This window comes from Lepidochelys kempii, chromosome 6 (assembly GCF_965140265.1).
Source record: "Lepidochelys kempii isolate rLepKem1 chromosome 6, rLepKem1.hap2, whole genome shotgun sequence".
In the NCBI taxonomy this organism is placed as follows: Eukaryota; Metazoa; Chordata; order Testudines; family Cheloniidae; genus Lepidochelys; species Lepidochelys kempii.
The window spans coordinates 104,205,170-104,233,017 of record NC_133261.1 but is presented as its reverse complement, the minus strand read 5'-3'; the positions used below and the strand labels follow the sequence as shown (position 1 = coordinate 104,233,017).

Sequence of the window (27,848 nt, the reverse complement as noted above, 5' to 3'; positions counted from 1 at the left end):
CAAAAAGAGATATTGCACCAGTTGTCAGTTCTGCAGTATTTTTTTAACAGATTAAAGAAAAAACTAACCTATATTAACAAAATTAAAAACTAATACAAAAGACTGAAAAACAGGAAGAATAAATTTTATTTAAATTGCTAAGTACAATTAGATTCCCTGATTATAGCCCATGTCCAGTATGATCTAAAGTATGTACCATATATAGTTGTACTCTTAGAAATCCTTGTATCTCTATGCAGGTGTGAATCTTATGTTGTACATGAACCATCAGAAGATTTATGTAAAATGTAAAGGCTATGTTTAGCTTTACAACTGCCTTTTCCCTGGAAACTGCTGCTGTTTTAAGTAAATTGAAGAAGCTACATGGTAATATTTGTCCAATAATTTAAGTTTTAAAAAGTAGTGATAAAACAAGCATGATGGTTGTTTTTTTTCCATAGATTATGCCAGGAATGTGATTTCCCCCATATTTCAGTACTAATCACTTTATATACACGCAGTCCAGAATATAGTGAGCACTAGCATAAAGTATGTCTCAGTCTATTTGCCCGTTGGACCATCATGGTGCATTTCTGGGGTGTAGGTAAGCAGAACAATCATGACCCAGAGGTGAAGCAATGCCTGGCCAAAAAAAAAGAAAAAAAAAGGAGGAGTTAGCACACAACGCTGACTACCATCCATCATTTACAATGGTTGTAATTCTGATTGTAGACAGAAGCAGCTAATTTTGTAGACATTAAGCCTTTCACAAAACATTTGTTTAATGGTTCCTTCCATTTTATTCCATTGCACCTAGCAAAGGAAAACTATTCTGATTTGCACAGTGAAGCGTTGTGCCAGATTCCAACGCAAGAAGCATTTTATAGCAAATTATGAAAAACTTGCTAAAAAATTACAATTAGCATGTCTGAGTGTCCTGCTAGGCATTGACCATCTTTGATAAAAAAGAATTACATTACAGATGGCCCCATACAGAGCTAATTCAAAATACTGAGACCCAGCTTAGAAAGTGGTTTCAGAACCATATTAATTAGTAAAATTCTCAACAGTTTCAGTATGAAGCATTTTGTTCACCTACTAAACAATACAATGGCAGTGTTACATTAGAAGGGAAGAGAGAAGGGGGAATTAAAATGGCCAAATTCCATCTATCACTCAAAAAATGGGAGAGGTGGTGGTACAGAAAAGTGTGGTTACCTTTAATTTTGTCAAGTGTGTATTTGGCTGCTTTGTATCCCCAACCCCATTCACCCAGTGATTTATTTTAAAAGCGTCATTACGCTTTCTCAAGCAAGGCATTTTTCAATGCATATGAAATATGGAGTTAGAGTACTGAAATCTTTAAAGCAACAGCACACTGCAGCTGGGCTTACTTACATAACTACTGAGCACATCAACTGACAGAGACATTAACCCTCTAGTGAAACTGGGAGAAATTCCACTGACAATCATGCAAGATGTGAAGAACAAACTTCCTTTCTATAGCCCAAAATTAGATAAAAATCACGCTCACTGCTTTTATAGGTATTTGAAAAGAATGATTATTAATCACTGGGCTGAGGTAAAATGTTATTAAAACATTAGCTTCCCAAGTTATTTTAATGGAAGCTAGTAGGTCATAGAAATGTGCTATACTTTCCAATATGAGACTACAAAATTACAACCAGTATTAGTTACACAAATGTAAAAACTTTAAAAGCACTACAAATTCAAGGCAAGACTGTACATATATTGTCAGGCTACAGGACTCAAGAACTCATGTTCCATAAGCAGTCTTTATAGTCTACTATAAAATACAACGAATGGTCAAAACTAATTAGATACCCTTTTTCTTTTATAGACTATTGAATGCCTTTCAGACGAAGGCAAATACTATATAAAACTGACTATAAAAAATTCTACACAACAATGTACTCACCATATAAATGATTACAAATACCCTTGCTATGGGATACCGTCTTAGAAAGATTCCCAGTCGAATGCTGTGAAAGTATAATACACATGTTAGAACAGAAAAATATTCCTGTTCCTTTACCCCGACCCCCACAAAATTGTAAACATCAACTGGTATTATACATATAGTTTTTCACATTTCTGCCTTTTGAATTTTACTACTTATTCACAACAGCTACTGGATTGAGAGAAACTAGTCTTTAGTCAGAACACAAAATTGTATGTACTTTTCTGGCCATAAAAAAGCCAGTCCCCTTGTTGCTATAAATATGTCACATTAGGCCTTGTCAGAAACAAAGGCTAGGGCTTTCAAAAAATCCTAAAGGAGTTAGACACCCAACTCCCATTGACTTACAATGAGATCTAGTTGGCTAACTCATTTAAGTTCTTTCGAAAATCTTAGTGAAAGAGGTCTGTGCCATTCTTACACTTAGTTATATGTGAGAAACAGAATAGCCTGTAGAATTCTAGTACAAATGCAACATGAAGTATACTGTATCAGTAGTTTGCATCATGGCCTTGTAATCTGCTTTAATAAAATAAAAATATGCTAGTAGAAAAGTGACAATACAAATACAGAAGTAATATTTAAATCAGTGTCACATACAACAGGCCACTCATCAAGGAAGCACTGGTATTTATAATCCTAATATTAAAATCACTTTAGAGGTGCAAAGTGTATCCTATTGAGGCATCCTCGTTTTCAAGGGTTTGAAACTATTACGTCCAACTGAAATTTGATTTAAGCTAAAGCTCCAGAGAAGACTTTTTTTTGGAAAGGCTAAGATAAAAAAGACAAGATAGCTTCTGAGACAAGAGATCAGAATAAGGTTCCAAAGCATGTTTGACTCATTCTAGGCACATATTTTGAGGACGCTTAGTTCATAGCATGGATTTATTCTGGGATACTTTAAAAAAAGATTTTAAAAAGGGATTTGAGAAAGGAAACACACACTGAAAAAGTAGCTAATAATTTATAACAGCTACTTTTCATATCCTTATTGCTGATCCATGACACACTGTAATATGTAACAGTAAAACTAACACACTGGGCACATTTCATGATCAGGTGGAATGTTCCTGGTCTAAATAACTTAGAAACATGACAGTGATAAAGCTCTGACACAGAGGATTTCTCTGCCAAAGACTCAGAAGAAGAAAAGAAGAGGAGAATTAGTAGTGGCTGTGACATTGGAAGACCAGGTGCCAGCTCTGGCCAAGGCTGTAAGCATCAGCTGAGCACTGACAAATTCATAGCTGGAAGCTCACCTATACATTAGCATTGTTCAAGATGGGTGTTAAGACTTGTAAGAATGTGTTTAGTCTCTGTAAAATGCTTGTAAGTTTCTACATGCATTAATCTCACTTGTAATGTCTGTATCTCATGTTTCAAAGTAAAATATAAGTTTGCTTTATAAATATAAAAAGGCCTGCTCTGAATTTGTGAACCTAGGCAGTAAGAGTGGTTTCCCCCACCCATCAAGAAGGGCTATCAAAACTAAATGGCATTATAGGACAAAACAAAACTTTGTTGATTGCCCATCCACCCATGAAGAAATTACGTGCAGAGCACTCATCCCATTGGTTTGAACTCTACGGGAAGGGCATATAAAGATGATCACAAGAAGAAACAGTTATATCTTTGCTGTTTGGACTCTCATAAGGGCTGGAGCAAAGAAACAAAAGCAGAGATCCCCAGGGTCAACCTGGGGTAGCCCTAAAAGACATTCAGTGGATAGATTACATCATCTGTCACCTTTTGGAACCACAGTCTAACTCATTTCTTTTCTTAGTTAATAAATCCTTAGTTAGTATACTATAAGACTGGCTACCAGTGTCGTCTTTGGTGTGATATCTAAAGCTAAGTGACTGGTCTCTTGAGATTGGTATATGGCAACCAACAATCACTAAGATAGACTGAAATGCCCCAGTGGACTGTGACTCTATGCTTCATTCTATGGTAAGACTGCTATAGTGATTCAGGAGGTCACACTTCATACTGGGTTGGGGAAACCTAATCATAGAACATACCACCAGTTTGGGGTGTCTGCCCTGCTTTCTAACAGTTTGCCCTGAGGCTGCACTCAGTTGTGAACTGCAGACAGCATGACAATAGTAAAAGTTATTTTTTATATATGTAAGATAACTCTGCAATGTCCAATAAAACCTGATGGGTTCTTGTACCATGTACCCAACTATTAACATAATTTGTGGTAGCACAAGACTATTCACATCACAAGATATTATGATGGGAATAAAGTGAATGGGAATTAACCATGTCAATATTTAATATGAATTTGTACCATACTAAATGTGTGGGTGTGTTTTTATACAATTAGAAACAATTCAAAATAAAAGGTGTACTGAGGAGGAAGACTGTATAAGGAACTAGTCCAAGAAGAGAAACATTCCTTTATGATTTATGTACTCTTACCTAAACTGGTCTATACTACTGGCAGCTTTGCGAACTCTTCCATACATTCCTGCCATGTTAGCATCCACATCACTAAAAAGGACAGGAACACTGCGCATGCGAGTACCTATTTAAAACAAAAGAACAAACAAATCTGAGTAGGCTAAAGATGCCTTCCTAGGAAATGTATTTGTCTATGTAGGGTCGACAGAGTTAAATGTTTAATTTCACCTTTTTGCAGTGTTCAAGATTTTCAGTGCACAACGGAAAACAAGTCAGATGAATCACTGTATATTTAAAGGGGATTTCTGTTTTGAGAGGAATTGTTGGATAAGATTACAATTTAGTTAAAAATGCATCTGAGAAAGTGATTTTTATTCCAGTTCTGTATCGACTAAATAAGCATTTTAGTATTCAGTTCAGATGTTTTATACTCCAAAATAATTTCTTTGCTTCATTATCATTTCTTATTTGCTTTACTTTTATTACAAAGGAACTCTTGTCATACAATAGCTGTATCTGACTGCATTTCTGATAATAAATTCCTGTTTTTCAGGGTTTTATAATATCATGAAAAAAGATGACCCAGGTTAAAATTTTCATAGGTGTATCCTGGTCTGAAAGTCTAAGTGTGACTGAACAAAATTGGCTTATTTTTAGTTTAGCTTTATAAGATCAGAAAAACTGAATGTGTCATTTCAGATTTTATTGTTCTCCTGACAAAGGGAGTTTTAAAAGAAAAAGACATTTCACAGGCAAACAACTGGGCAGGTATTTTACATCAAAGTTCAAGGAGTGGGTGTATTTTGTTTTTAAAGTTAGCACAATTACTTCTTTCGTAGAGTTGAATCAAAGTAAGGTATCAAAGCAGAAACCAATAGCAGCTGAAGTTTCTCAGAGACATCTGAGATATGATACTACTCAAAGCAGCCAAGCCAATCTCAGTGGAGAAGACACATTTGTAGGCTACTTTCTCAGAGACTTCCAAGGAAAACAGAATGAGGGCAAACTGATTTTAACCAAATGGAGGACAGTGCATTCAAGGTTTCTCAGAAACTTCCACTTAAGTTTGATCATCTCACAATGGAACACCTATTCTAACCCCCACCTTCCAAAAACCATAAAAAACCCAACCAACCAACCCCCCTCCATAAAAAAAAAAATTACAGGACACATATGCAATATTTAAACCCACAAAACAAAGTAATTCACAGGTGAAATTGCACTGCTGGTTGCATTGGCAGCTGTCATGGTAAGCTGATTTTAAAAGAACATACTTGCTATATTATTAATCACAATGGGGAGAATTAAGAATGAAGTTTTGCTTTAATAAATTCACTTAAAATTGCCTACACATAGAAAAGCAGACTCTATTTGGCTATTTTCGACTGTACTAGTTATAATTGGAAAGATCAACTCAATAAACGTCTTATTTGCCATATTTTTCTTATATACAGAGATGTTTAGGGAAATGAATGGGGAATATAAGAGTCCTTAGTTAAGCTGAGCACACACACATTTTTAAATATGATCTTTCCATGTTTACCTTCACCACTGTCAATTCCTGCCATATTAATTGCAGGTCCATTAGTACTACTGCCTTGGATAGTCTTAAGCTGTTGCTCAAGGCGTTCCAGTTGATAGACGAGGGAGTTCTTCTCTGTGCTGAGACTCTCCAACATGGTCTGCTTCTGAATCAGAGTCTCGGTCAGCTGATGAAGCCGATTTTCCAGCTCTGACTGACTACTGCTGCTCAAAGCCTTGTTTGTGAGCTGAAAAAGAAGTTAGTGCAAAATATAAGGCAGAAGATGAAACATAAAAATTAAATCTAGACTTTGAAATAGTTCAACTCCTAAGTCTTATGAGAGAGAGGCTGATGCAAGGAGTGGGATGCCACAGGATTTTAATGATGCAACAGCTATTACTACTACCGCCATCATTAACAAAATGTGAGAGAGAGAAATTTGATTGTAGAAGCATTATGCCTTGATAATTGCTTTCACTAGGAAGTTCCTGGCAAGTATCTATGAATATAGTGCTACCCCCATGTGAACATTGCCATACAAAAGTGAGTTTGCACCTAACAACAAATCCTAGTAGTCTCCTGGCTTGTGTAGGAATACATTAGTGATCGGCCCATGGCCATTACACCTGCAAGATTCACAGAACGGCGGGAAGTGAGGCAACTTGATCCCATTTAGTTGGGAGGCTGTTACAAACCTAAGGGGCAGCATTAAAGAAGGCACAAAATTGGACATAGGTGAAGGAGAATTAGGGAGAGGTGAGGTACATGGGCACTGGATACGAACAGCAGAGGGAGAAGGACAAGACTAAGGGTTTGTCTATCCATACAGCATTGCAGTGGCATAGCTGCACCGATGCAGCGCTTAGTGAAGACGCTCCTACCCTGTTGGCAGAGTTAATCCACCTCCCCAAGAGGCGGTAGCTTTGTCAATGGGAGAAGTCCTCCTGTCCACATAGCACTGTCTACACCAGGAATTCAGTACAGGTCAGGAATTCAGTGAGTATTTTCCACGCCCCTGAGCGACAGCGATACTAACATAAGCCTGTAGTGTAGGCCACGCCTAAGGCAACATGGTCCATAGGGTCCAATTTGCAGAGATTTTTGAAAGCAGATACTTGAAGTGGATCTTTCTTAAGTGATTCTGTTTTATAGTTTCTATCCAGGTTCTAACTGGATTCACAATTCATACACAATTCAAGGCATGTCTTGAATTTTACGCGTGAGACAACAGCCATGTTGATGGCGGTGCAGACAACACTAAGTCAGCACAGGCCAGGTAGAGGTCAAACACTCAAGATTCATCCTGTAAACTGTGCATGATTATGGAAACTTAGCCAAGTTTGGTTGTTCAGGAAAAAAAATGTGCCAAATTCATAGTAGTACACTCAGCAGAGTGCTTGCTGATAGCTTAATCCACTCAGTGTGAACTAGAAAAAGAATGTGTGTTTCTTCTCCTTGAAGATGCAATATGTGGCCTCCAAAAGGGGGTAAGCATCAGATTTCTCCCATCAGGCAAGCTCTACCAGACAGGCTTGATTGCAACAAAGTCTTGGCAGACAAATGTGATCTGCAATTTACACTCAAGAGGCTCTCCAGTTTATATTTGATAGAGTTGCAGTGACAAACAATGGACTTATGTTCACCTTACAAAGACAAGGTTACTTGCCAGTTATCACCAGGGACAGAGAAAATTAAAACCATCAGCACCAGTATACTGAAGTCATTTAATTCCTTAAGAGAGATCATTTTGACTATTAAATATTGACCAGCATCAAGAAACTGCATCCTTTGGAATACTAAAGCCAAGTAAAGCACCTACCTAGAATCAAAATAGGTGTTAAATTGAAGATCTTACACCTGCTTCAGTATGCAAAGGCCTGAATATACTGACATTGACCCAATCATCTAACCCAGTGCTTCTCAAACTATCTGATGTGGGGGACTGGCAATTTTTTTTCCCCTCCAATGTGTGTGCAGACCAGCAGCTGATGCCTCATGGACCAGCACCAGTCCGCAGACCACCACTTTCAGTAGCACTGATCTAACCTGCTGTAAGTTGAATCTTAGCCACCTGTGGTCATCATACATTTTAAGTGGTAGTACCGAGTCTGCAGTGAGATACCAGACTGATCATGGACTATTGGCATTCAGGCAATGCAAATACAAATCAGCTGCACTGGACAGGGCATGGTACACATGGACAATACATACATTCTGAAGTAAATTTTGTATAGTGAAGTATTATCAGGAAAGCAAGCCCCATTGGGTTCAAAGAAAACTATATCAAGACAATTTTCAAGTCCTTTGACATCCAAAATGTAAAGCAAGTAGTGTTTAATACTAGATTGTCATTTTTTCTGTAATAGTCTACAGTGCATTGTGTGGCCTTGTATATAATTTGCATGAAATGAAACAAATAAATGTTACATTAACAGGATCCAGCTCAGAAACTCATACTACCCATACAACCATCAATACCTTTTTTTGTTGTTTCACAGGAGAGAACGTATGGATTCAGGACCTGGTTCTCTAGTCATCTTGTGCACATACAGGGCCTTATCAGACAATACAGCCCTTTGTTTCTGAAGACAAACATTTTAAAATTGTGTTTGCTTTTGATATTTACTCCAAAGTTAATTTTCACTGTAGAGTAGATTTTCTTAAAACCTAATATACTCGGTTTCATTATTGGAATCTGAATGATTGATTATTAAAAGGATGTGTGCAAGCACCAAAGTTTATCAAATGGAATCTAACAGTTTCATTTTAACAGCTTTAGAACCAGATGAAAAACAGAGTTTTACTCAATCAAAAGTGTAAGCTAAAACAAAGAAGGTAGTTTAGTGTTTTTAATGACTTAACAGCATTAAATATTCTTAAATGCAAATAAGTTACCTGATTTCTGAGTTTTTGAATTTCTTCCTCTCTGTCTTTTATTCTGCTTTGCAAGGTATTCTTTGTCCGATACAATTCTTCCTCATTGTAATGGAGTTCCTATAAAATTAATTGCAACCAGTTACAAAACAAAGATTAGTAGACAGCCTTTGGAAAGTATGTCGGGTGATGTTTTAGCCACGATTTGAGGCTTTACACTAAAGCAGAGGGTTTTACTTTGCCCTGAAAAAACGTACTGTCTAAAAAGAGACAACATAATGAAGGAAGGGATTTAGCCAAGAACAACTGATTGAGCGGTGAAGATTACCCTAGATCTTGTTAGTACCATGATTTTTGAACAGCGCTTTTAAATTCCCATTTAACGATTTAACATGTTTACTGTGATGTTTTTAAAATCTGTCTTACTTCAGTCATTTACTGTTAGAGCAGCACATAACTGTACTCTCCCTTCAAATTACTGAGTACACAAAGCAGAAGGAAAAAAATCCTTATCCTACTGATCCTCAACCAGTCTTCAATATCAAAAGCCTGAACAGCAAATACTTTAAAGAAACAAACAATCTCCATATACACAACGCCACAGTTATGTATGTTAATACAACTATCTTAGTGTGGCACTGTGCTCCAAAGTAGTATCCCAGCACCCCAATATTTACCATGGTGGTATAATTATATGTTTTGTATAAAAATGCATCTTGTGAGGTATCATTTTAAAAGACTTGATCTGTTGAACTTTAATATCCTGTTGGATTGTATGGGCTATCATTGTATGTGGAGTTATGAAGTTTTTCTGTGTGCATGTTACAGAAATATGTTGTGAGGTTGGGAACACCCACGACCAGCCTTTCTGGTGCAACAGTGGAGGAGTCGATGCTCTAATAGCCCATTAATAGAATACACACTCACAAGGACTGTCCAAGGAACCTATACAGTGGAGACTTCTCAGTGATAGCATGTAGACAATGGAAACTGCTTGACCCATGTCACAATCAGATGTTTCCAGCAAGCTGGAAGAAACTATAAAGGAGGGAAAGTGACAATCACTTGGCCTCTCTCCCCACAGAACTCAACACCTGGAAACACGTCTGGAGAATGAAGACTGAACTGGGGAGGTGGTCCCAGACTGGAAAAAAGAATCCTGTGTATTCAGGAACGATACCATCAGGGTGAGACACTGCTTGATTCAAATCTGTCTAGTTTATAGAACTCAGATTGTGATTTTACTTTTATTTCTTGGGTAACCAACTTTGATCTGTACACTTATTACTTACAAACATTTAAAATCTGTCTTATGTTTTATCTAGAACAGGGTGTTTTGATCGAAGTGCTTGGGAAATCTGCTCAGGAACAAAAGCTGGTGCATGTCCTCTCCACATTGAGGGAGGGGTGGACTGGGTTATAAACTTACAATGGTCAGGCTTCTGACCAGGGCAAGATGGTACAGCCCTGGGGTTCCAGGCTGGGGGGCAGGGAGAACTGGCTAGAGCCTTTCTATTGTTAATTCATGAGTGGCTAGGCGAAGCATTCATGTAACGCTGCTAGGTGTGACCCTGCCTGTGGAAGTGCAGTATCTGGAGAGGTTTGCTGCTTGTCACAACATCATAGTGTGAGAGGGAGCCCAGGTTGGTAAGAGGGCTCAGCGGTACCCCACTGCCAGGTTGCACCCTGGGGAACCCACCATACTTAGTACCAGATTTACCTACAGTTTGGGTATTATTATAACTCACTATGTCCCTAAAATGGAAATTTCAGTTTGTTAAATGACTATAAAAGAAAATTACCATAGTTTTCATTCCACCTTGGTCTTTCTTGATATAGCACTGCCTTGGAATATATCCCACACTCCTAAAGACAGAGGTAACAGGATATACTCTACCATCTGCTTTGGTATAATAAACATTTAGCCATCCATCTAAAGCAGACTTGAACTTTTGAATTTTAATTAATTCAAGCTAGCATCTAATTAAAATGTAATTTCTAAAAGGACAGATAATCCTACAAAATAAATTGTTCCCAGAACGATGGTACACGCTCCAGCCTTCCTCATTATTTTTTCTCTTAACAGTGGCAACTTATTTACAACAATAAAAATGTCTATCAAGATATAAGACACTGGTCTGTGTTCAACCGAATGATGAGCCTTATAGTACTAGTCATTAACAACATGCCCTTTTATGCCATAATTTAAAGCAGAGAACCCCCTCACAGAAATCACTGTGGAGTTCTGCTTGAAGTCTAATGGCATAATATGGCCTAATGCTCTCAGAACCCTTTATTAGCAATTTATTAGTACCATACACTAAGCAGACAGAGTAACAATATTTGGACAATGGAGTCCAAAAAAGATTGCATAAGTAGGCACATTTTCAAACTATTACAGGCTAATGTAATCAAGACTTCCTGAAGTCCTTTGCATGAATTAGGCAAAAAAAAAAAAAAAAAAGTTCTCTTGTACCCCATTTTTAAGTGTTTTAATTTTTTTAATTTAAATAATGTTTAAACCATCTCACTGGAAATACAAAATATGAAAGGAGCAAACAGATGTTACACAAGTCAGAGGAAGGCAACAGGAATGTCAACTTCTCATAGGGCTGACAGCCCCCAACCTTTCACTGTTGCAATGGGCAACATCTTGATATACCTTGACATTCTGTGATGACTTACTACTTACAGAACATACTTATATGCAAGTAGGAATGTATTTAAATATTAGGAAAAAATAAATAGAAAAAAGTTCATTTGTTCATGGATTATTCAACTATACCACTAGATGTCAGTCTTCTACCAGTATACCCAAATTATCTAAAACTTTAAACTATATGTAATTTAAACTACATATACATATGTACATATATGTATAAAACTACATATACGTATGTAAGATTTGTAACAATCTTAAATAAAGTATTAAATGTGAATGAAGTACATTATTTTGTTATCTTGCTTCCAATATGCAAAAATGTTCTTTTAAGCAATATTGCTAAATGGGAAATATCAATTTATGTATTTTATAACACCTTCATTTTTAGTAAAGCGATGTATATATAAACTTGCATCTCAGGCTGATGAATGTGTGTATTACAGAAATGCTCAGGTTTTGTTTACTTTGCAAATGGGTTGTACTCTATTTCAATTTTGAGTTTACTCCAAAAATATTGTGTTGGAGCTAAGCTTATTGTGTTGTGATATTGCTTTATATTTTATAAGAATAAGGTGTTGTCTAATTACCTGGGCAATATTTATTATTTTCTTCATAATTCTTTCCCTTTGCATTAGGCACCTGTAAATGATGCAATATGCATGCTTACCTAGGTTCACTGTAAGCTGCGTGGCAGCGCAACAGGGTATTTAGGGCCATGCAGGTCCCGCAGCCCAGCCCCGCCCCGCCCTGATAGAGCTGCCACAGCTGGGGAGAGGAGCCCTTTCCCCGGCCCAGCCCCACCAGACCTGCCACGGCCAGGGAAAAGGCACCTCTCCCCCACCCACCCCAAGCCCACGTGCTGCTGCGGGGAGAGGGAGTTGCAGGGAGTCCCCGCCCCCCACCAAATGTAACCCCTCATCCCCGTCACCACCTCAGAGCCCACATCCTTGGCCAGAGCCATCACACCCCAACCCTCTGCCTTAGCCCTGAGCCCCCTCCTGCACCTCAAACCCTTCATCCCCAGCCCCACACCAGAGCCCGCACCCCAACCCTCTGCCTTAGCCCTGAGCCCCCTCCCGCACCTCAAACCCTTCATCCCCAGCCCCACACCAGAGCCTGCACCCCAACCCTCTGCCTTAGCCCTGAGCCCCCCCCCGCACCACAGTCCCCTCATTCCCGGCCCTACCCCAGAGCTCGCGCCCTCACCGTCCCCACACTCCAACCCTCTGCCCCAACCCTGAGTCCCCTCCCACACTCCAAACCACTAGGCCCCACCCTGCCACATGAATTGTGTGTGGAGCGCCAATATGGAGGGGATGTGTCTCACATCCCCTCCATAGTGGTGCACATAACAAAATTCATTCTGCACATGGGTGGGAAAAATTAGAGGGAAACACTGATGCTTACACCTAAATTTGCCAAAATGAATGCCCAACACAACCTACCATCACTCTGAATAATGGCAAAAAAGTTACTGTAATGTCATACCAGAGATTACACTCCTGGTTTCTTTGTTTCACCGCCAATGTCTAATGCACATAGTGCCTCTCTAACCTGTAGTTATCTCATCAGAAAAATGTCACTAACAATGCTTTGCACTTATCTTGTGCTTTCTCATCTGAAGAACCCAAAGCACTTTTCAAAAAGGGGTAAATGTTATTAGCCTCATTTTACATTTGGCCTTAAATATAGAAATTTGAGACGACTGTATATAAAGCCCAATTCGGTTTCCAACTTCCTGTGTAAACTTGGGTAAGCCACAAACTGTCTAGTCCTGTCACACCTGCTGCAAACAGACCCTTGAAATTCCTTCTAGGCCTAGGGGGGAGGGGCGGAGAAAGGGGGAAAATACCCTTTGATAGGGTATAAAGGAAGTTTTATCCTGTAGTTTCATTTCACTTTTGAAAGTTAGCCCAGATCAGTTCAGAGTTTGATGATGCAAATATTTGTCATCACCATGATTTTATCTTTTTGGCTGCTGGCTTCAGAGAAAATGATGTATTGATCTTTCAAAAACACATTTTACTATTCCTGCTCTTAAAAACTGCCTCTTGCACAAGTCATTGTCAAAATCTATTGATATTTCAAGTCTGCTATGTAGAGTAGTTTGATTAGAGATATGGAGGGACCCAAAGAAACATTAGATGCTTTGCAAACATTTTAAAGGAACACTCTGGACTTATTTTCAAGAGTACTTACTCGGTTTAATTCATTTTTCAGAAAACATTCTAAAAGTCAATGAGACTTAACTCAGACTACAAAAGCATGAGGCTCTCTCTTCTGTTTGGAGTAAAAGTGAGATAGAAATCAATCTTGTAATGGGACTGTAGTTGCCACCTAACTATAAAGAGGCAGCCCCCTTTCCATTATAAAGTATGTTCTTGCAGAACTAGAACTGGAATCCTGTCTCTCTAGCTCTAAAACCACCAATCTCTTATCACTAGATCTGAAGAAAGAGCTCTGAGAGCAGCCACCCACAGAAATATCCTTATATCCCTTCAAAATTGCAGCCAGCCAATAGTGGGTAACATGCTCACACACACAGGTCCTAATCCTGTAATCAGTTACTCCTGTCAGATCCCTGTATAGTTGTGATGGGGTGTACCAGACCCTGAGACCCCTGCTGGAGGCCTCACAGGCCTACTATACACCACCCCAGAAAAGGAGCAGTAGAGGTGAGTCCTCCAGGCTGCCTAGAGCAGCTGTGAGGAAGCAACCAGAGTCCAGCAGGCTCATATAAAAAGGAGCTGCTAGACAGAGCAGATCAGTCACTGGCTGGAGCCAGAGATGCAAGAATGGTGCTCCTGGCTACAGCACCTGCAGAGCTGGACAGAGCAGCTGCTGGCAGGGACTAGGGGAGCAAGGAAGATGCTCCTGGCCGACCGCAGGGACTCAAGCAAGACTTCAGCCCTGAACTAAGTGTCAAGGAAAGGGTGAAAGGGCTGCAGGGAAGTGGCCTATGGAACAGTAGCTGCACAGTTAAATGGGACACAGCAGGGTTCACTGGTTTTTGTAGGGTTCCTGGGTTGGGACCCAGAGTAGTGGGTGGGCCCAGGTTCTCCCCACTTTGGCCACAGACAGAGTGGCCAAAGCCCTGAAGAAGGGGAGTTTACACAGGCCCAGGGAGCAGACTGAATACTCTGAAGAGGGTCAGCATTTGTGGACTTCGATAAACCCTCGGAAAGGGACAGAACACAGAGCGACTCAGCTGGACAACTGGGGTCAGTTGGGGTACCCCAGAAGGCAAAAAGTCTCTAGGGAGGGAGCCCTGGGGGCACTGCTCCATCCCAGAGCAGGGATGGTTTGAAAAGGACAATTTAAAAGCTAGCCTAGATAGAAGCTGAGCACTAAGCCCAGAGAAAGGGCTAAAGATACTAACTGAGGGCACTGTGGTAGGCCCTGTTGGACTCGTACCCTGGAAGGGGTTTATTTTGCTGTACACCTACAGACTGTGTGTGACTTGGCCGGAGGGCTGAGTCATAGAAAACCTGCTTGAGAAGTTAAATGCCCAAAAGGGTTGCCACAAATGGCACAGCTAGAGATAGAATGCAGGCAGATGCACACCCGATAGGAGGCACTCACGTGAGGTGAGTGGCCCCATCACAATGGTTCCATTAACTTAAGCTGAACTCCCTGAAGGCAGAAGAATGTATTTGTGCAGATCAGATTGCAAGAGGCACAATGCCCAATTCTGTACCCTCTGAAATCAGTGGCAAATAATTCCTACTGAAATCATTGGGCCTAAAACTACCCACAAGACAAATCATCAATGCTGTTTAATTACAAACTAATTTCTTCAAATACAGCTGATGCATGACAAATGACTGACAAGTTCTCTTCAAACTTTATAGAAGCATTCTCCTTTGAGCCGTCATAGTAACTCTGGCAACTCTAAGCCAAAATGCTTTTCAAAGCCATGGTTGTACACGGCCTAGAATAAGGTTTCTCAGCTCTCTAATTCTTTACCTGCTTTTGCCGTTCCAGCTCAGCCTCCACTTCTTGTTTGGCCATTTTGTGGGTTGCAATCTGTTCTTGGAGGTCTTGAAGTTGTTCTTTTGCTGACTCAGCTTCACTAACCTGCTGAGCCTCCATATCCTAAAAATAATATAAATATTATTGTTCCAGTAACATCAAACCACACAGCTATCCCTGTAGTAATAGCAAAAACTACTCCTGCAGAGTGGAACTTAAGTGGCTTTAGCCACCTTTTTTGCCCATCATTGCTTTCAAGAAAAAAGACCACAGTATAAATGACCAAATACACAATTTAAAAAAAAAAAAAGCCTTTTTTTTTTTTTTAAAATATTTAGGTACCTCCCACTGACTGCCTCCTTTCTCATCCTGTCTACAGGTTGAAGACTCACCAGGTTGACTTGTACATCGTTGCAGGGAGCAGGGGTAACCGCAGGGAGCAGGGGTAACCACAGACAACCTGTGCCCGCTAACGGGGGAGGGAGACACAACCCTGGAACAACTTGAGTCACGCACCCTCCTTCCCGAGCTGCACTCCCCTCTCTGGAAAGCAGCGCCCCCGCGATCCCGGGAAAGCAGCAGGCACTCTGTGCAGCTCCCAGCTGTTCCTCTGCCTCTCCCAAAAGAGTTAAAGCAGTCGTGACTTGGAGCAGCTCTCAGCTGTTCTTCCGCTCCTGCCTATGCCTCTCCCTCTCCCTGACCAGCACAGCTCCCCAGCTCAGCTGTTCTGCAGGGAGGGGGGCCCAGCCAACTGTACCATGTAACCAAGTAATCTGGGGTGGCATGTGACCCTGCATGCCCCCACTGCATTGCCTCTGGGGCCAACTAAGGGAACAGTGGCTGCCCAAAAACTACAGCTACTGTGAAGATCAACAGTCCTAAGGAATCTTAGAAGAACAAAAAGGCATACCCTTCGCTCTCCAAAGAAATATCTATGACAGTTTTTTGGGCAGAAACACCATCTTTCAATGGGGGCCTGGGATGGGGGAAGAGGACAGACAGCAGTAGAGGCAACACCTATATCCTGTCTCCCCTCATGCCCTCAGACACCTTATTACCTCTACCCTAGGAACTGGAGTGGTCAAGGAGAATGGAGAGAAACTGGAGTATCAATGACAAAGCATTTGTCTCACCCACAAGAGACTTTTTTTTTTTTAAATACTAATAAATAAATGTTAAAAGCAGCATAATAGTTGTTCCAACCGTAACAAGGTATCTTGAATACCATTATAGTGATACTAATACAAGCAATACAAAGGCCACTGTAATCCCACATACTTACGTGGTTAACTACAAGGACTGCATATAAAGATTTCTACCTGTAGCTCTGTTCTCAGCTGCTGTATCTGCCCCATTAATTTCTGTATTTCCTCTTTCTGTGCTTCTTTCTCATGTCTCAATTCTTCTAATTCCATGGTGCTTGCAGTAAGGCTATCCAGTCCTTCAATGCCAGAACCTTCTTTTAGGCTGTTTATCAACTTTTCTTTAGACTGAAAGATTAAAAATGATTTTGTATTAATAAAGATGCTAACTATTAAATTCTTTCCTTAAATACATATGCTCTACTGCCCCCTGACTATATGAGATCCATGCTTGAATCTCTCAGCAAGATTTGGCTCTAAAATTTCAGGCATGAAACTAAAATTAAAAACTACATTTTTTAAGAGTGTGAGATAACTGGCTCTGTGGATATGGGGAAAGCAGTGGACGTGATATATCTTGACTTTAGCAAAGCTTTTGATACGGTCTCCCACAGTATCCTTGCCAGCAAGTTAAAAAAGTATGGATTGGATGGACGGACTATAAGGTGGACAGAAAGCTGGCTAGATCATCCGGCTCAATAGGTAGTGATCAACAGCTCGCTGTCTAGTTGGCAGCCGGTATCAAGCAGAGTGCCCCAGGGGTTGGTGCTGTGGCTGGTTTTGTTCAGCATCTTCATTAATGATCTGGATGATGGGATGGATTCCACTCTCAACAAGTTCGCGGATGACACTAAGCTGCAGGGAGAGGAAGATAGGCTGGAAGGTAGGGATGGGGTTCAGAGTGACCTAGACAAATTGGAGGATTGGGCCAAAACAAATCTGATGAGGTTCAACAAGGACAAATGCAGAGTCCTGCACTTAGGACAGAAGAATCCCATGCACTGCTACAAGCTGGGGACCGACTGGCTAAGTGGCAGTTCCGCAGAAAGGGACCTGGGGATTACAGTGGACAAGAATTTGGATATGAGTCAGTGTGCCCTTGTTGCCAAGAAGGCTAATGGCATATTGGGCTGCAGTAGGAGCATTGCCCACAGATCAGGGGAAGTGATTATTCCCCCTCTATTTGGCACTGGTGAGGCCACATCTGGAGAACTGTGTTCAGTTTTGTGCCCCCCCCCCCCCCCACTACTGAAAGGATGTGGACAAATTGGAGAGAGACCAGCGGAGGGCAACGAAAATGATTAGGGGGCTGGGGCACTGATTTACGAAGAGAGGCTGAGAGAACTGGTCTTATTTAATCTGCAGAAGAGAAGAGTGAGGGGGGATTTGATAGCAAACTTCAACTACCTGAAGGGAGGTTCCAAAGAGGACGGAGCTAGGCTGCCTTCAGTGGTGGCAGATGACAGAACAAGAAGCAATGGTCTCAAGTTGCAGTGGGGGAGGTCTAGGTTGGATATTAGGAAAAACTATTTCAGTAGGAGAGCGATGAAACACTGGAATGGGTTACCAAGGGAGGTGGCGGAATCTCCATCCTTAGAGGTTTTTAAGGCCCGGCTTGACAAAGCCCTGGCTGGGATGATTTAGTTGGGGTTGGTCCTGCTTTGAGCAGGGGGCTGGACTAGATGACCTCCCGAGGTCTCTTCCAACTCTAATATTTATGATTATATTGCAGGATCAGGATTTTAATTTTCATGTCAGTTATCTAACTCAGTCTTCAGCGGCACGGGATTCTATTAAATGTAAATTCTATCATCATGTATTTTAAGATCTATTGCACCATTATAATATACTGTTGATATAAAAAGTCCAAAAGCAAATATATAACTGATCAGATGTAGAAAACATAAATGGAACAAAATTAAACATGATGCTCCATTCCAATGATTCATTGCTCCATTCCACTTTAAAATCAAATGTGTCAATGTTTTTGCATTAACCTGGATTTCTTCCCAGTTACTTATACTCAGGAGGGAGTTGCATGCTTACTTGGAGTATGCGAGTAGCTTTTTGTTTGTAGTCCACCAATTCCTGTTTAACAGACTCCAAGCTGTTTTTAGTTACTTTGACTTGCTGCTGAAGCTCCTCCACTCTCCTCTTCTCATCCACATATTTTCGTTCTGCTGCAGTAACTGCTTCTGCCAAGTTCTGCCGTTCAACTTCCATTTTACTAAGGCGAGCAGCAAACTCATTCTATTAGTGGCAAAAAAAAAGTTTAAACAATTAGTACAATCCCAATTTTCAGTTAGCAAAAAAGGTTTCAAAGCTAACTATAAAAGAAACAAGACATTAGAGTTCACTCCCTCCAGGTTAAAATCTTCTTCAGTACTTTTTATTCAGATAAAACTCACACTAAATTTAATGGAGTGCTAAATCCTAGAAAGCAGCCAGATCTAAGTCATTAAACAACAGATATTTTCTTTACTGAGTAAAGGAAATTCATCCTATTATTTAAGCCATATGACTGACAAAATGAGCAAATTGCCCCTTGAAAAGACACTGTCCACTTGGGGGTTTAGACCAATGTTCCCTCTAATTTTTACTCCTGGGGGAATTCTGCATCACTGTGCATGTGCAGAATTTATGTCCTCCGCAGATTTCTTTGCTTCCCCGCAGAAAAATGACTTTCTGATGGGGAAGCAAAGGGAAGCCACAAGAGCCATCATGAGATCCTCCCCAGCAGTATGTTTCGGGTGCCCAGGGCAGCCGGCAGAGAAGTAAATCACTGTGGGGCAGGAGGCAAGACAAGGGAAGACCAGGCTGGTGACTCCTACCCTGCACTGGACACAGCTGCTAGTCCTGCCTGGGTTGAGGAGGACGGGACTTCCTTTTCCCCTGCACAGCATCCAGGGCCGTGCCAGACCCATCCCCAGATTTCTCCCCTGGCTGTAGGAAGCTCTGAAAACTCCCCTCCTGCCCCCCAGCACTTCCTACACGCATTGCTCCTCAGCTGCAGGGGGTAGAATCACTGTACAGGGAGCTGCTCCCACATCCGCATCCACCCAACTCCCATGCATCTATACCCAGACCATCCCGCCAAGCCTCACCCCCCGGCACCCAGAACCCACCCTGACGAGCCCCACTCCCCCTGCACCTGGACCATCTTGACAAGCCACCCACACATGGATCCCCACCCTACCAAGCACCAACCAGCTGCAGCTGGATCCCCGCCCCACTCCTCCAGCATCTGGACCTCCCCCATGCCTCCACCTCCTCCGAGCGCGCCACATTCCCACTCTTCCCACTCCCTCCTGGAGTTTGCTCCAGCTCTTTGGTGGTGGCAAGCGCTGAGAAGTATGTGGAGGAGTGGGGACGCAGTGCACTCAGGGGAGGAGGAGGTGAGGTGCGGCGGGGAGCTTGGTACCACAGAGTCACCACCTATGCTCCCCAACGCCATGCTGGAGACTCCACATTTATTTGAAAAATAAAATTTGCAGAAATTTAAAATATTCTGTGCAGAATTTTTAATTTTTTGGCGCAGAATGCCCTCAGAAGTAAACCACCTCCATATAGGTGCACATAACAAAATTTCATGTGACAGGGGTGGGATTGAGGGGTCTGGAGTGTGTGAGTGAGGGCTCCAGCAGGAGTTGCAGGCTCTGTGTTGGGGCCGGGGATGATGGGCTCGGGGCTGGGGCAGAGGGTTGGAGTGCAGGGTCGGGGGGCGGCCTTCCGCTGTGGCTGCGGGCTCTGGGGTGGGGCCACGGATGAGGGATTTAGGGTGCAGGCTGCTCCAGGCTATGGCAGGGAAAGAGGACTCCCCCCAGCAGCACCTGGGCTGGAGAGGGGGAGCAGGAAAAGAGGTGCCTCTTCCCGCCGTGGCAGCTCTGGGTCTCAGGCCACAGGATAGGTGCCTCTCCCCAGGCAGGTCTGGGGCTGGGAGAGAGAGTGTTTCTCCCCGCCTCTCCCTGCCACAGCGGCTCTGGGGTTGGGGCCATGGGATAGGCGCCTCTTCCCCAGTTGCGGCTGGCCCGGAGGTGGGGCTGGGGCACCTCTTCCCCAGCCACGGCTGGCTTGGTTTGGGGTGCCTCTCCCGTGGCTGCAGCAGGTTTTAACATTTTCTTGCAGTAGGGTGAACACCCAAAAAGCATACTAATTCAGGAGAATCAGAAGAAAAAAAAAATGGAGCAATGGATTCCATTGTCCAAATTAAGTGCAGTTAAGTAATAAGCAAAAGTATAAACTATGGAAAGTAAACAAGGTTAAAACTAGTTCAGTAATCTATTAGCAACATGAGTTTGCAAATCTATTTGAAGAGGAGTTTTATGTTGAAACACTAACAAAATGTGGTAAAAACAGAACTACAATAAAAGTGGTCAATAGTTTCTGGACTGTTTCACCACTGATTCTGGAAAATAAAATTTAAAAAAAGCTAAATAAATTAGTGTACAAGGGACACCTACTTCTTCAGAGGCCAGATCCTGCCAAGTGCTCAGAACCCTTAACTCCAGGCAAAATCAATGGGAGTTGAGGGCACTTAGCATCTCAGGAACCCAAAAGCGGAATCTGACACTCCACCTCCATTTTCACATCTAACCTGCATCTGCTTGTAACTTTCTTGTTCTCGCTTCAATGCGGAGTCTGCATCATGTAGCCTCTCCTGCACAGTTTGAAGGGCTTGATTCTGCAGGTTTCTCCCTTCGCTGTGGTCTTGTATTATTCTAAAAGAGTATTACAGAATATCATTGAAAAGTAAGCCTATATACTATGCTTTCAAGGTAGAAACAATAAGGTGATTTTTTTCAAACTCTCTTATGTCAGACAGTGCTAATCAATGGTTTGCCTGGCTTTCACTTTGCAATGTTTTTTTTTTCTAATGCAGAAAAAATTCTATTTTCTTAAACAGTACTTCAGAACACAGGTAGAATAGTAAGAATAAAACCTACAGCTCACCTAAAAGTAAAAGCACCCCACATATTTCTATTGCCCAAGTTAGAAGTAGAATTTAAAGAGTTTTACTCTTAGGTTTGGTTTGGTTTTTTAAATAAAGGAGCAAGTATTCAACTGACTACTGAACACCCAATGTGGACAGAAAACAGAAAAGTTCTTACACTTGTAGGCAAACATACTTTATTTGCCTTTTTGGTCAAATATAGTCTCTACCAATGCGAGATCTCAAATTTCAGACTTCTCTCTCAAACATTAGAATTACACAAATGGTTTATATAAAATGTATTTGAACAATTATACCAGTTCAGTCACAAATAGACACTGACACAAGCAAGTGGCAATTAAACTTATTCAAGTCTCTGACCTGTTCTCATTGAAGTCAATGGCACGCTCATGTTAAGTATAATGATATCTGAATCAAGCCTTAAATAATACTTACATTTTTTCCTAACTAAAATTCTCAAATCTAGATATATAGGAAAGTGATAACAACTGTCATTTTGACTACTGAAAACACCAATCTTTATAGCTTGAATTCTCCAACCTATTACTACTGTTTGGAATGGGTTTTAAAGTACCGTGATTTTTCACTCTGTAATGCTTCCAGGGCTTCTGTCCGAGTACTCAGTAGCTGATCAGCTTCTTGCAACCGCACTTTCAGCACGGCCAGTTGGGAATCCTTGGCAGAAACAGCTTCTGTAAGATCATCAACCTGAGCTTGAAGTTCTCGAACGACCCTGTCACTCTTTGAATGGTCAACATTCCATTTTTCAACCCTTGCTCTGGCATGCTTTAATTCTACCAAAAAAAAAAAAAAGAAAAAGGATACATTTGCATACATACAATAAAATCTGCTGCCTCAAGGAAAAAATAAATAGTATTAGATGCCACGTGGTTAGAATGCCGCTTGTATCACAATCCATACCAGAAAAAAATTAAGTGCAACCAGCTGAGTTTATAAAACATTGAAAAAAAAAAGCGAAAGCTGACTCTAAAACACTGGAGCAGATTTTCTTCTTAACCCAAGCTGTTGAAGCACAAAATAAAACTTAAAAAGGCACAACTACTAGAGTCAACGAGTCAGTGTTAAAATGACATCTTTGAGTTTGTACTGTTCATTTTAAAAAACAAAACAAACACCATATTAGTTTTAACCTTTACTCAAAATTATCAGGTTAAAATTCATATGCAGTACTGTTTTAAAAAAAGATTTCCCTAACCTGTGGTATTATCAGCTTTGATTAGTTAAACAATATTACAAATTTAATTGGCTTATTTTGCATTTCAATTAGCTTAGGCAAGGAATATATAGACTAGTCAATTTGACTTTTTTATTGTTATTTTCTAGACTGTTTTACTTTCTGGGCCTCATATATTTGCATAATACATGCCATAATGTTTGGGTTCAAATATTGCAGGGGATTGTTATTCCTTTAAAAAAAAAAAAAGGGTCAGACTTTTTTTAAAATGTGTAAACATTTCTAATAGTAGTGGCCTTTCCTAAACCTTGTTTTTACACAATCTAAATTTTGGGTCTAATTAACTTGATTGTGTCCCTTTAATCACCACTCTTATTTTGTTGTTGTTGAAGAACGACTACTCCTCCCAACTATCTCAAGTAAATTTTTTTTCCCCCAGATGGTTTCAGTGAAGGTCATATTACCCACCATATCAGAACATCTTTGTCTTAAATTCATTAGGAGCTAATGAGCTTAACGTGGATAGCTTAAAGATACTTTTCATTCTCTCCAGCTTAGTATCCATTTAGACTGTCAGGAATCACTATGCTTAACAAGCCACATCTACAGATTCAACTAGAAGTACTTGAATCTGAACACAAGTCACTGATGGAGAGTTACTACTGGTTTCTATTTTACTAGAATCTCAAAACCAGTTAATATTTTGAAATATAAGCTTCCAAACTAGACTACCTTCCTGTGTTTCTTTGGATCTCTGAATTAATGAAGCCATTTCTTGATTTAAAGACTGAACCTCATTCCGAAGCAGTTGATTCTCCAGGCGAAGATTGGACAGTTCGTGGGATTTGCAATCATCATTAGCTGAAAGGCTGTGATTAGTTGCTGTATTCAGTGATGAATCTTTTGTAACATCCACTTGTGTATCCAATCCAGAATCAGAGCCATCAGGAGTTTCTGTACAAAGAAATCTGAGTTAAATCAAGTATGTTTGTTTTGTATGGCTACTCACAGTAAGTAGACCAACAATGATCCACATATACAAAAGATAGACATTTCACCATTAAAGTGGATCACTGAATAGCTACTCACAATAAATAGACCTATATAGTACCATATTCTCGTACATAGTATAATGCAGATGATTTGTACACTGTAGCGAGAACAGCCACAGATGGCATAATTGTTGGCAATTGGTTATAACAAAGAGTCATATTTCAGGTGGGAAAATGTTAACATTTTCATGACTATGCTGCAGAAAACTTGCCTCAAAAATCTAATCCAAACACAGAAGAGTGCAGTTTATTCACTTTATATAAAATAGCCTATTAAGGTTACTTCAATTATACCCATCTCCTCACCAACTTCTTTACTAACCACCTGGCCTCAAAGTATTTGATCAATGTATTTTTTGAGGAGGAGGAGGGGAGGCACTTTTCACCATAGAAATGTTTACTATAAAAACCACTAGAAAATACAATGATGTGAAGCCCTGTAGTAGGCTGTGGAATATTTCCTTTATTCTTGCTTCATATCATACTTCCGTAAGAGGTTTTGTTATACTATTCAAAAGTTCCTTGTAATTTTCATGTATCTAGAAATCCTAATTGCACATTAATTCCCTGAATTATGGGAATTAAGTAGCAATTCTATTTTATAGAGTGGATGCTGATAGAAAGAACACTCTAAACTAATACAGCTGACAGTGCTCTGACCAAGTCACCAGAAAACACACACACGGGATTTGGATTCCTAATAGGGGGTTACTGAAGTCTTATATAACATTCTAGATGCCAATGAGCATATATTATAGGGCCTTATATGTAAAGTCTTGCACTGGTGTCAATATGAAACAGTATGACATGCAGGGAGAGTAAAGAAACAGCTGTTCCACACGTGTTATTTTTACTTCAGATTCAGTGTATCCACCTTGGATAACCAGATGAAAACCAGTGAGTGCAGACTGAAGTCAATACAAAGCAAGGGTGTCCATTTGAATCCAGTGTTTTAAACTGTCATCATACTCTTTACTTCACCTTGTGCTCACCAACAAGCCTGCTCCACCTTCAACAGTCCACATCACACAGTGCCCTAGGGAAATGGGGTGGGCCATTAATTCTGAATACTGACACACCAAGAAAACAGCACCATAAATCCAAGCAAGATTTGTTCAATACTTCTTGTATCTCCTGCCCTAGAGTTAAAACGTTTTAAGTACCATTCCCTTCCTTTTAGTTTATACAGTCTTCACATAACCAGACGCTGTGGGACAATACATTTATTTTTGTCAATAATTATAAAATGCACAAATAGCCCATCTCCATTTTACAACTAACTTTTTGTGGGAGGTATGGACTGTCTTTTATGTCAGGTGCACTAAGAGACATACCTAACTAATACCAATGACTGGCAAACAAGATGCTATAGTGGGCAAAGCAGGCATACCTTGTAAACATAATCAGGGTACCACGTGACCTGAATCTACAATTAATACATCTTGAGTTAGCTGTGATCAATCATTAAAGAGTTATAAGAACTCTTAACTATAAACATATCCCAATTTTAAGGAGTAGAAACTACAATAAGGGGAGGGCTAAGTCTTTTTACCAACTTCAATACAACAGGTTTGATTTAATAATACTAATACATGCACTTATAGTACTTCAAATATTCAATGAACTGTACTGATATCAACTAAGTAACAACACTCTCGTGAGGCAGTGCATGTATTCTACTCATTTTACATGTGGAGAAATGGAGGGAAATAGGTAAGGTTACTCCAAGGTCACCCAGTGAATCAACAGAAGTGCTAGGGTTAGAATTAAGAGGTTCTTGTCTCCCAACCATGTTACCATTACTCTAGAACACCTTTCCCTCATATTAGAATCTATTTCATTTACTGTCAGTAAATTTGTTACCCTTCACATAACATGGTTTTAAAAATACCTATGTTCAATAAACATCTATAGTTCTAGTTAGCTACCATGGCTTTGACTCCTGATAGAATTGTCTTCAGTAGTTTTTACATTTTGTGTACTTGTAGGCATAGAACTAACGCTTGAAGTCAGAGAGTGATTCTGAAGAACAACGGTCTTGCTCTTCTCCTTTTTAGGGTCCATCCGTCCATTAGTTCCTTTCTCAGAACTATTGAGAAAATCAAACAAAAGCTCATCATTAGGTTCAGACTTTTTCCTTCTCACAAACTGGGAAGAAGGTCTGGGAGTGGAAACACTTTCTGCTGGAGAAGAGGCCTCCGAAGACATCTTGGATGCTGCTTTGACATTTGCAGTTCCAGCTAGGATTGTAGCTTTCTGGTGTTTAATATTATCAGCTGCAGAGGAGATATAGGTTGCTTTAGATGATGTCTGATATTTCAATTCTCCAGTTTGCTGGTGCAGTTCAGGATATTCACCGGCAGACTCCAAAATCGTATTATCATATATTACATTCCCTGTACCATCTTTTTTGCTCAAAGCTGACGCAGCTCCTTGATCGACTCTGTTGAGAAGGTCCTCTGCCTTTCCAGCAAGATCAGCAAACCAAGACATAATGGATGTCTATTGACAAAATATACAGAATTGATCTCCAAAAGCATGAGCTGCGAAAAGATACAAAATGGTTACAGATTAAATATATGTTGATGAACTGAGGCATCTGGTTTATCTTTGTTGTAAACTATGGTTATGTTAATAGTTTTGTCCTTGTTTCATCCATTAACATGCCATATTACTGGAGAGTCCAAATCAGATGTTCTAACAGGAAAATGTAGACTAGGGGTTGTCAATTATTTTTTGTCAGGGTCCAAATTTCTTGGTCAATATATAGTTAAGGTCCAGACTCCAGACAAAATAATTAAAAAAAAAACAAAAAACACCAACCCCAATAATTATAATAAGTAAGTAAAAAGATTTCAGGGTCCATTCACGTGACAACCTCTACTGTAGAGGAATGAGTTTTAGCTACTAAACCAGCAGTCATTCAGGGCATCAACACCTACTAGCAGCTATAGCAACCCCTATAACTATAAAATGATGGTCTGCTTGCAGCAGATTAAAGGAAAACAAACTGGGATGGAGAAGGAAATGGGAAGTGATGCAGATAACCACAGGTGTATAGTAGAAAAAAGTTTCTTTGACCTTTGACATACAGACCTCTCCAGAGGCACTTGCAGGAACTCCATACCGCCCCGCAACACAAATGGTCTGCTTTAAAATCGGTGCAACTCCTAATCTTGTGGACTGTGTGAACCCCTTCAACTATGTTGGAGGGCCTCTTTAACTATGTTTAACTACGGGCCCTAAGGGCCAGACTTTTAAAGGCGAGAACGTCAGCTGGGGTTAGGCACCCATACTCCTTTACCAGTCTGGCCCGGAGCGCCCCGTAGGCTGCCAGCGATGACACACTGTGCCCCACACGAGCCCTGCCCGGACCCCGGAGGAGGCACAGCCACGGGGCCCGCGGGGGACAGAAGGGTCGGCATCGGCAGCACAACACGGGGGAAGGGAGCAGGCGGCTCAGAATGAGGAGCCGGCCTTAACCCCCCCACCCCTGCCGCCGCTTCCCATCCCCCGCCGCGCTGTTAGGCCCCAGCACAGCCCCGGCCTCACCTCGTCCCGGCGCCCGCCCTGCCTCCGCGGGGAGCACCCGGCTGGCAGCCGGCCGAGGGATGCAGGGGCTAAATCGGCGGCAGAGGCCGCTGCGGCTACACAGAGGCCGCAGGCCGGACACGGCACCTCAGCTCCATCTTCCGGGAGACGTGGCCAGTAGAAGGGCGGACGCAGGGACCCAGCGCACCACCGGCCAGGCCGCCGGATGCGCAGGCGCAGTCAGAAGCTCGGAGCGAGGCCACGTCCCCTGCCGCCCGAGAGGAGGGGCAGGGACGGAGCAAGGCCACGCCCCTTGCCGCGAGCGTCCGCCCGTCCTAGAGAGGAGGGGCAGGGAGTGAGCAAGAGGCCCCGTAGCGTTCCCGGTGGGAGGGGCGGAGTTGGAGCGGTACTGCAGACTCTATGAGCCACAGTGTCTCGCGCCGCTTGGCGTCACATTGCCACGCGAGGCCTAAGCGCTTCAACCCCTCCCCCGCTCCCTCTCATCCCCGATCTCCCTCCACGTGACCCCGCCCTCGGCTCTTTCACAGGCCCCTCCCACTCGGTCAAGGGCAACGCGT

The 27,848-nt window shown here is 41.4% G+C and overlaps 1 protein-coding gene across 3 annotated transcripts; it reads right to left on the bottom strand.

Annotated features, from left to right (window-relative positions):
* Nucleotides 1-106: 106 nt before the first annotated feature.
* Nucleotides 107-27,523, bottom strand: GOLGA5 (golgin A5). Of its 3 annotated transcripts, none has more exons than XM_073349483.1 (13): nt 27,292-27,522; nt 25,668-26,282; nt 23,420-23,641; nt 22,067-22,286; nt 21,136-21,259; nt 18,588-18,791; nt 16,719-16,889; nt 15,394-15,522; nt 8,787-8,885; nt 5,913-6,138; nt 4,388-4,493; nt 1,919-1,982; nt 107-621 (listed from the first exon to the last, which is right to left on the bottom strand). In XM_073349483.1, exons 2-13 carry the CDS (start codon nt 26,230-26,232, stop codon nt 541-543), a joined length of 2,211 nt encoding a protein of 736 aa, XP_073205584.1. In that variant the 5' UTR covers nt 26,233-26,282; nt 27,292-27,522; the 3' UTR covers nt 107-540. The 3 variants fall into 3 exon arrangements, with proteins under 3 accessions (XP_073205584.1, XP_073205585.1, XP_073205586.1); XM_073349484.1 differs by lacking the exon at nt 27,292-27,522 and adding an exon at nt 26,836-27,257; XM_073349485.1 differs by lacking the exons at nt 107-621; nt 1,919-1,982; nt 4,388-4,493 and adding an exon at nt 4,550-4,674 and having other exon boundaries at nt 27,292-27,523.
* Nucleotides 27,524-27,848: the final 325 nt, after the last annotated feature.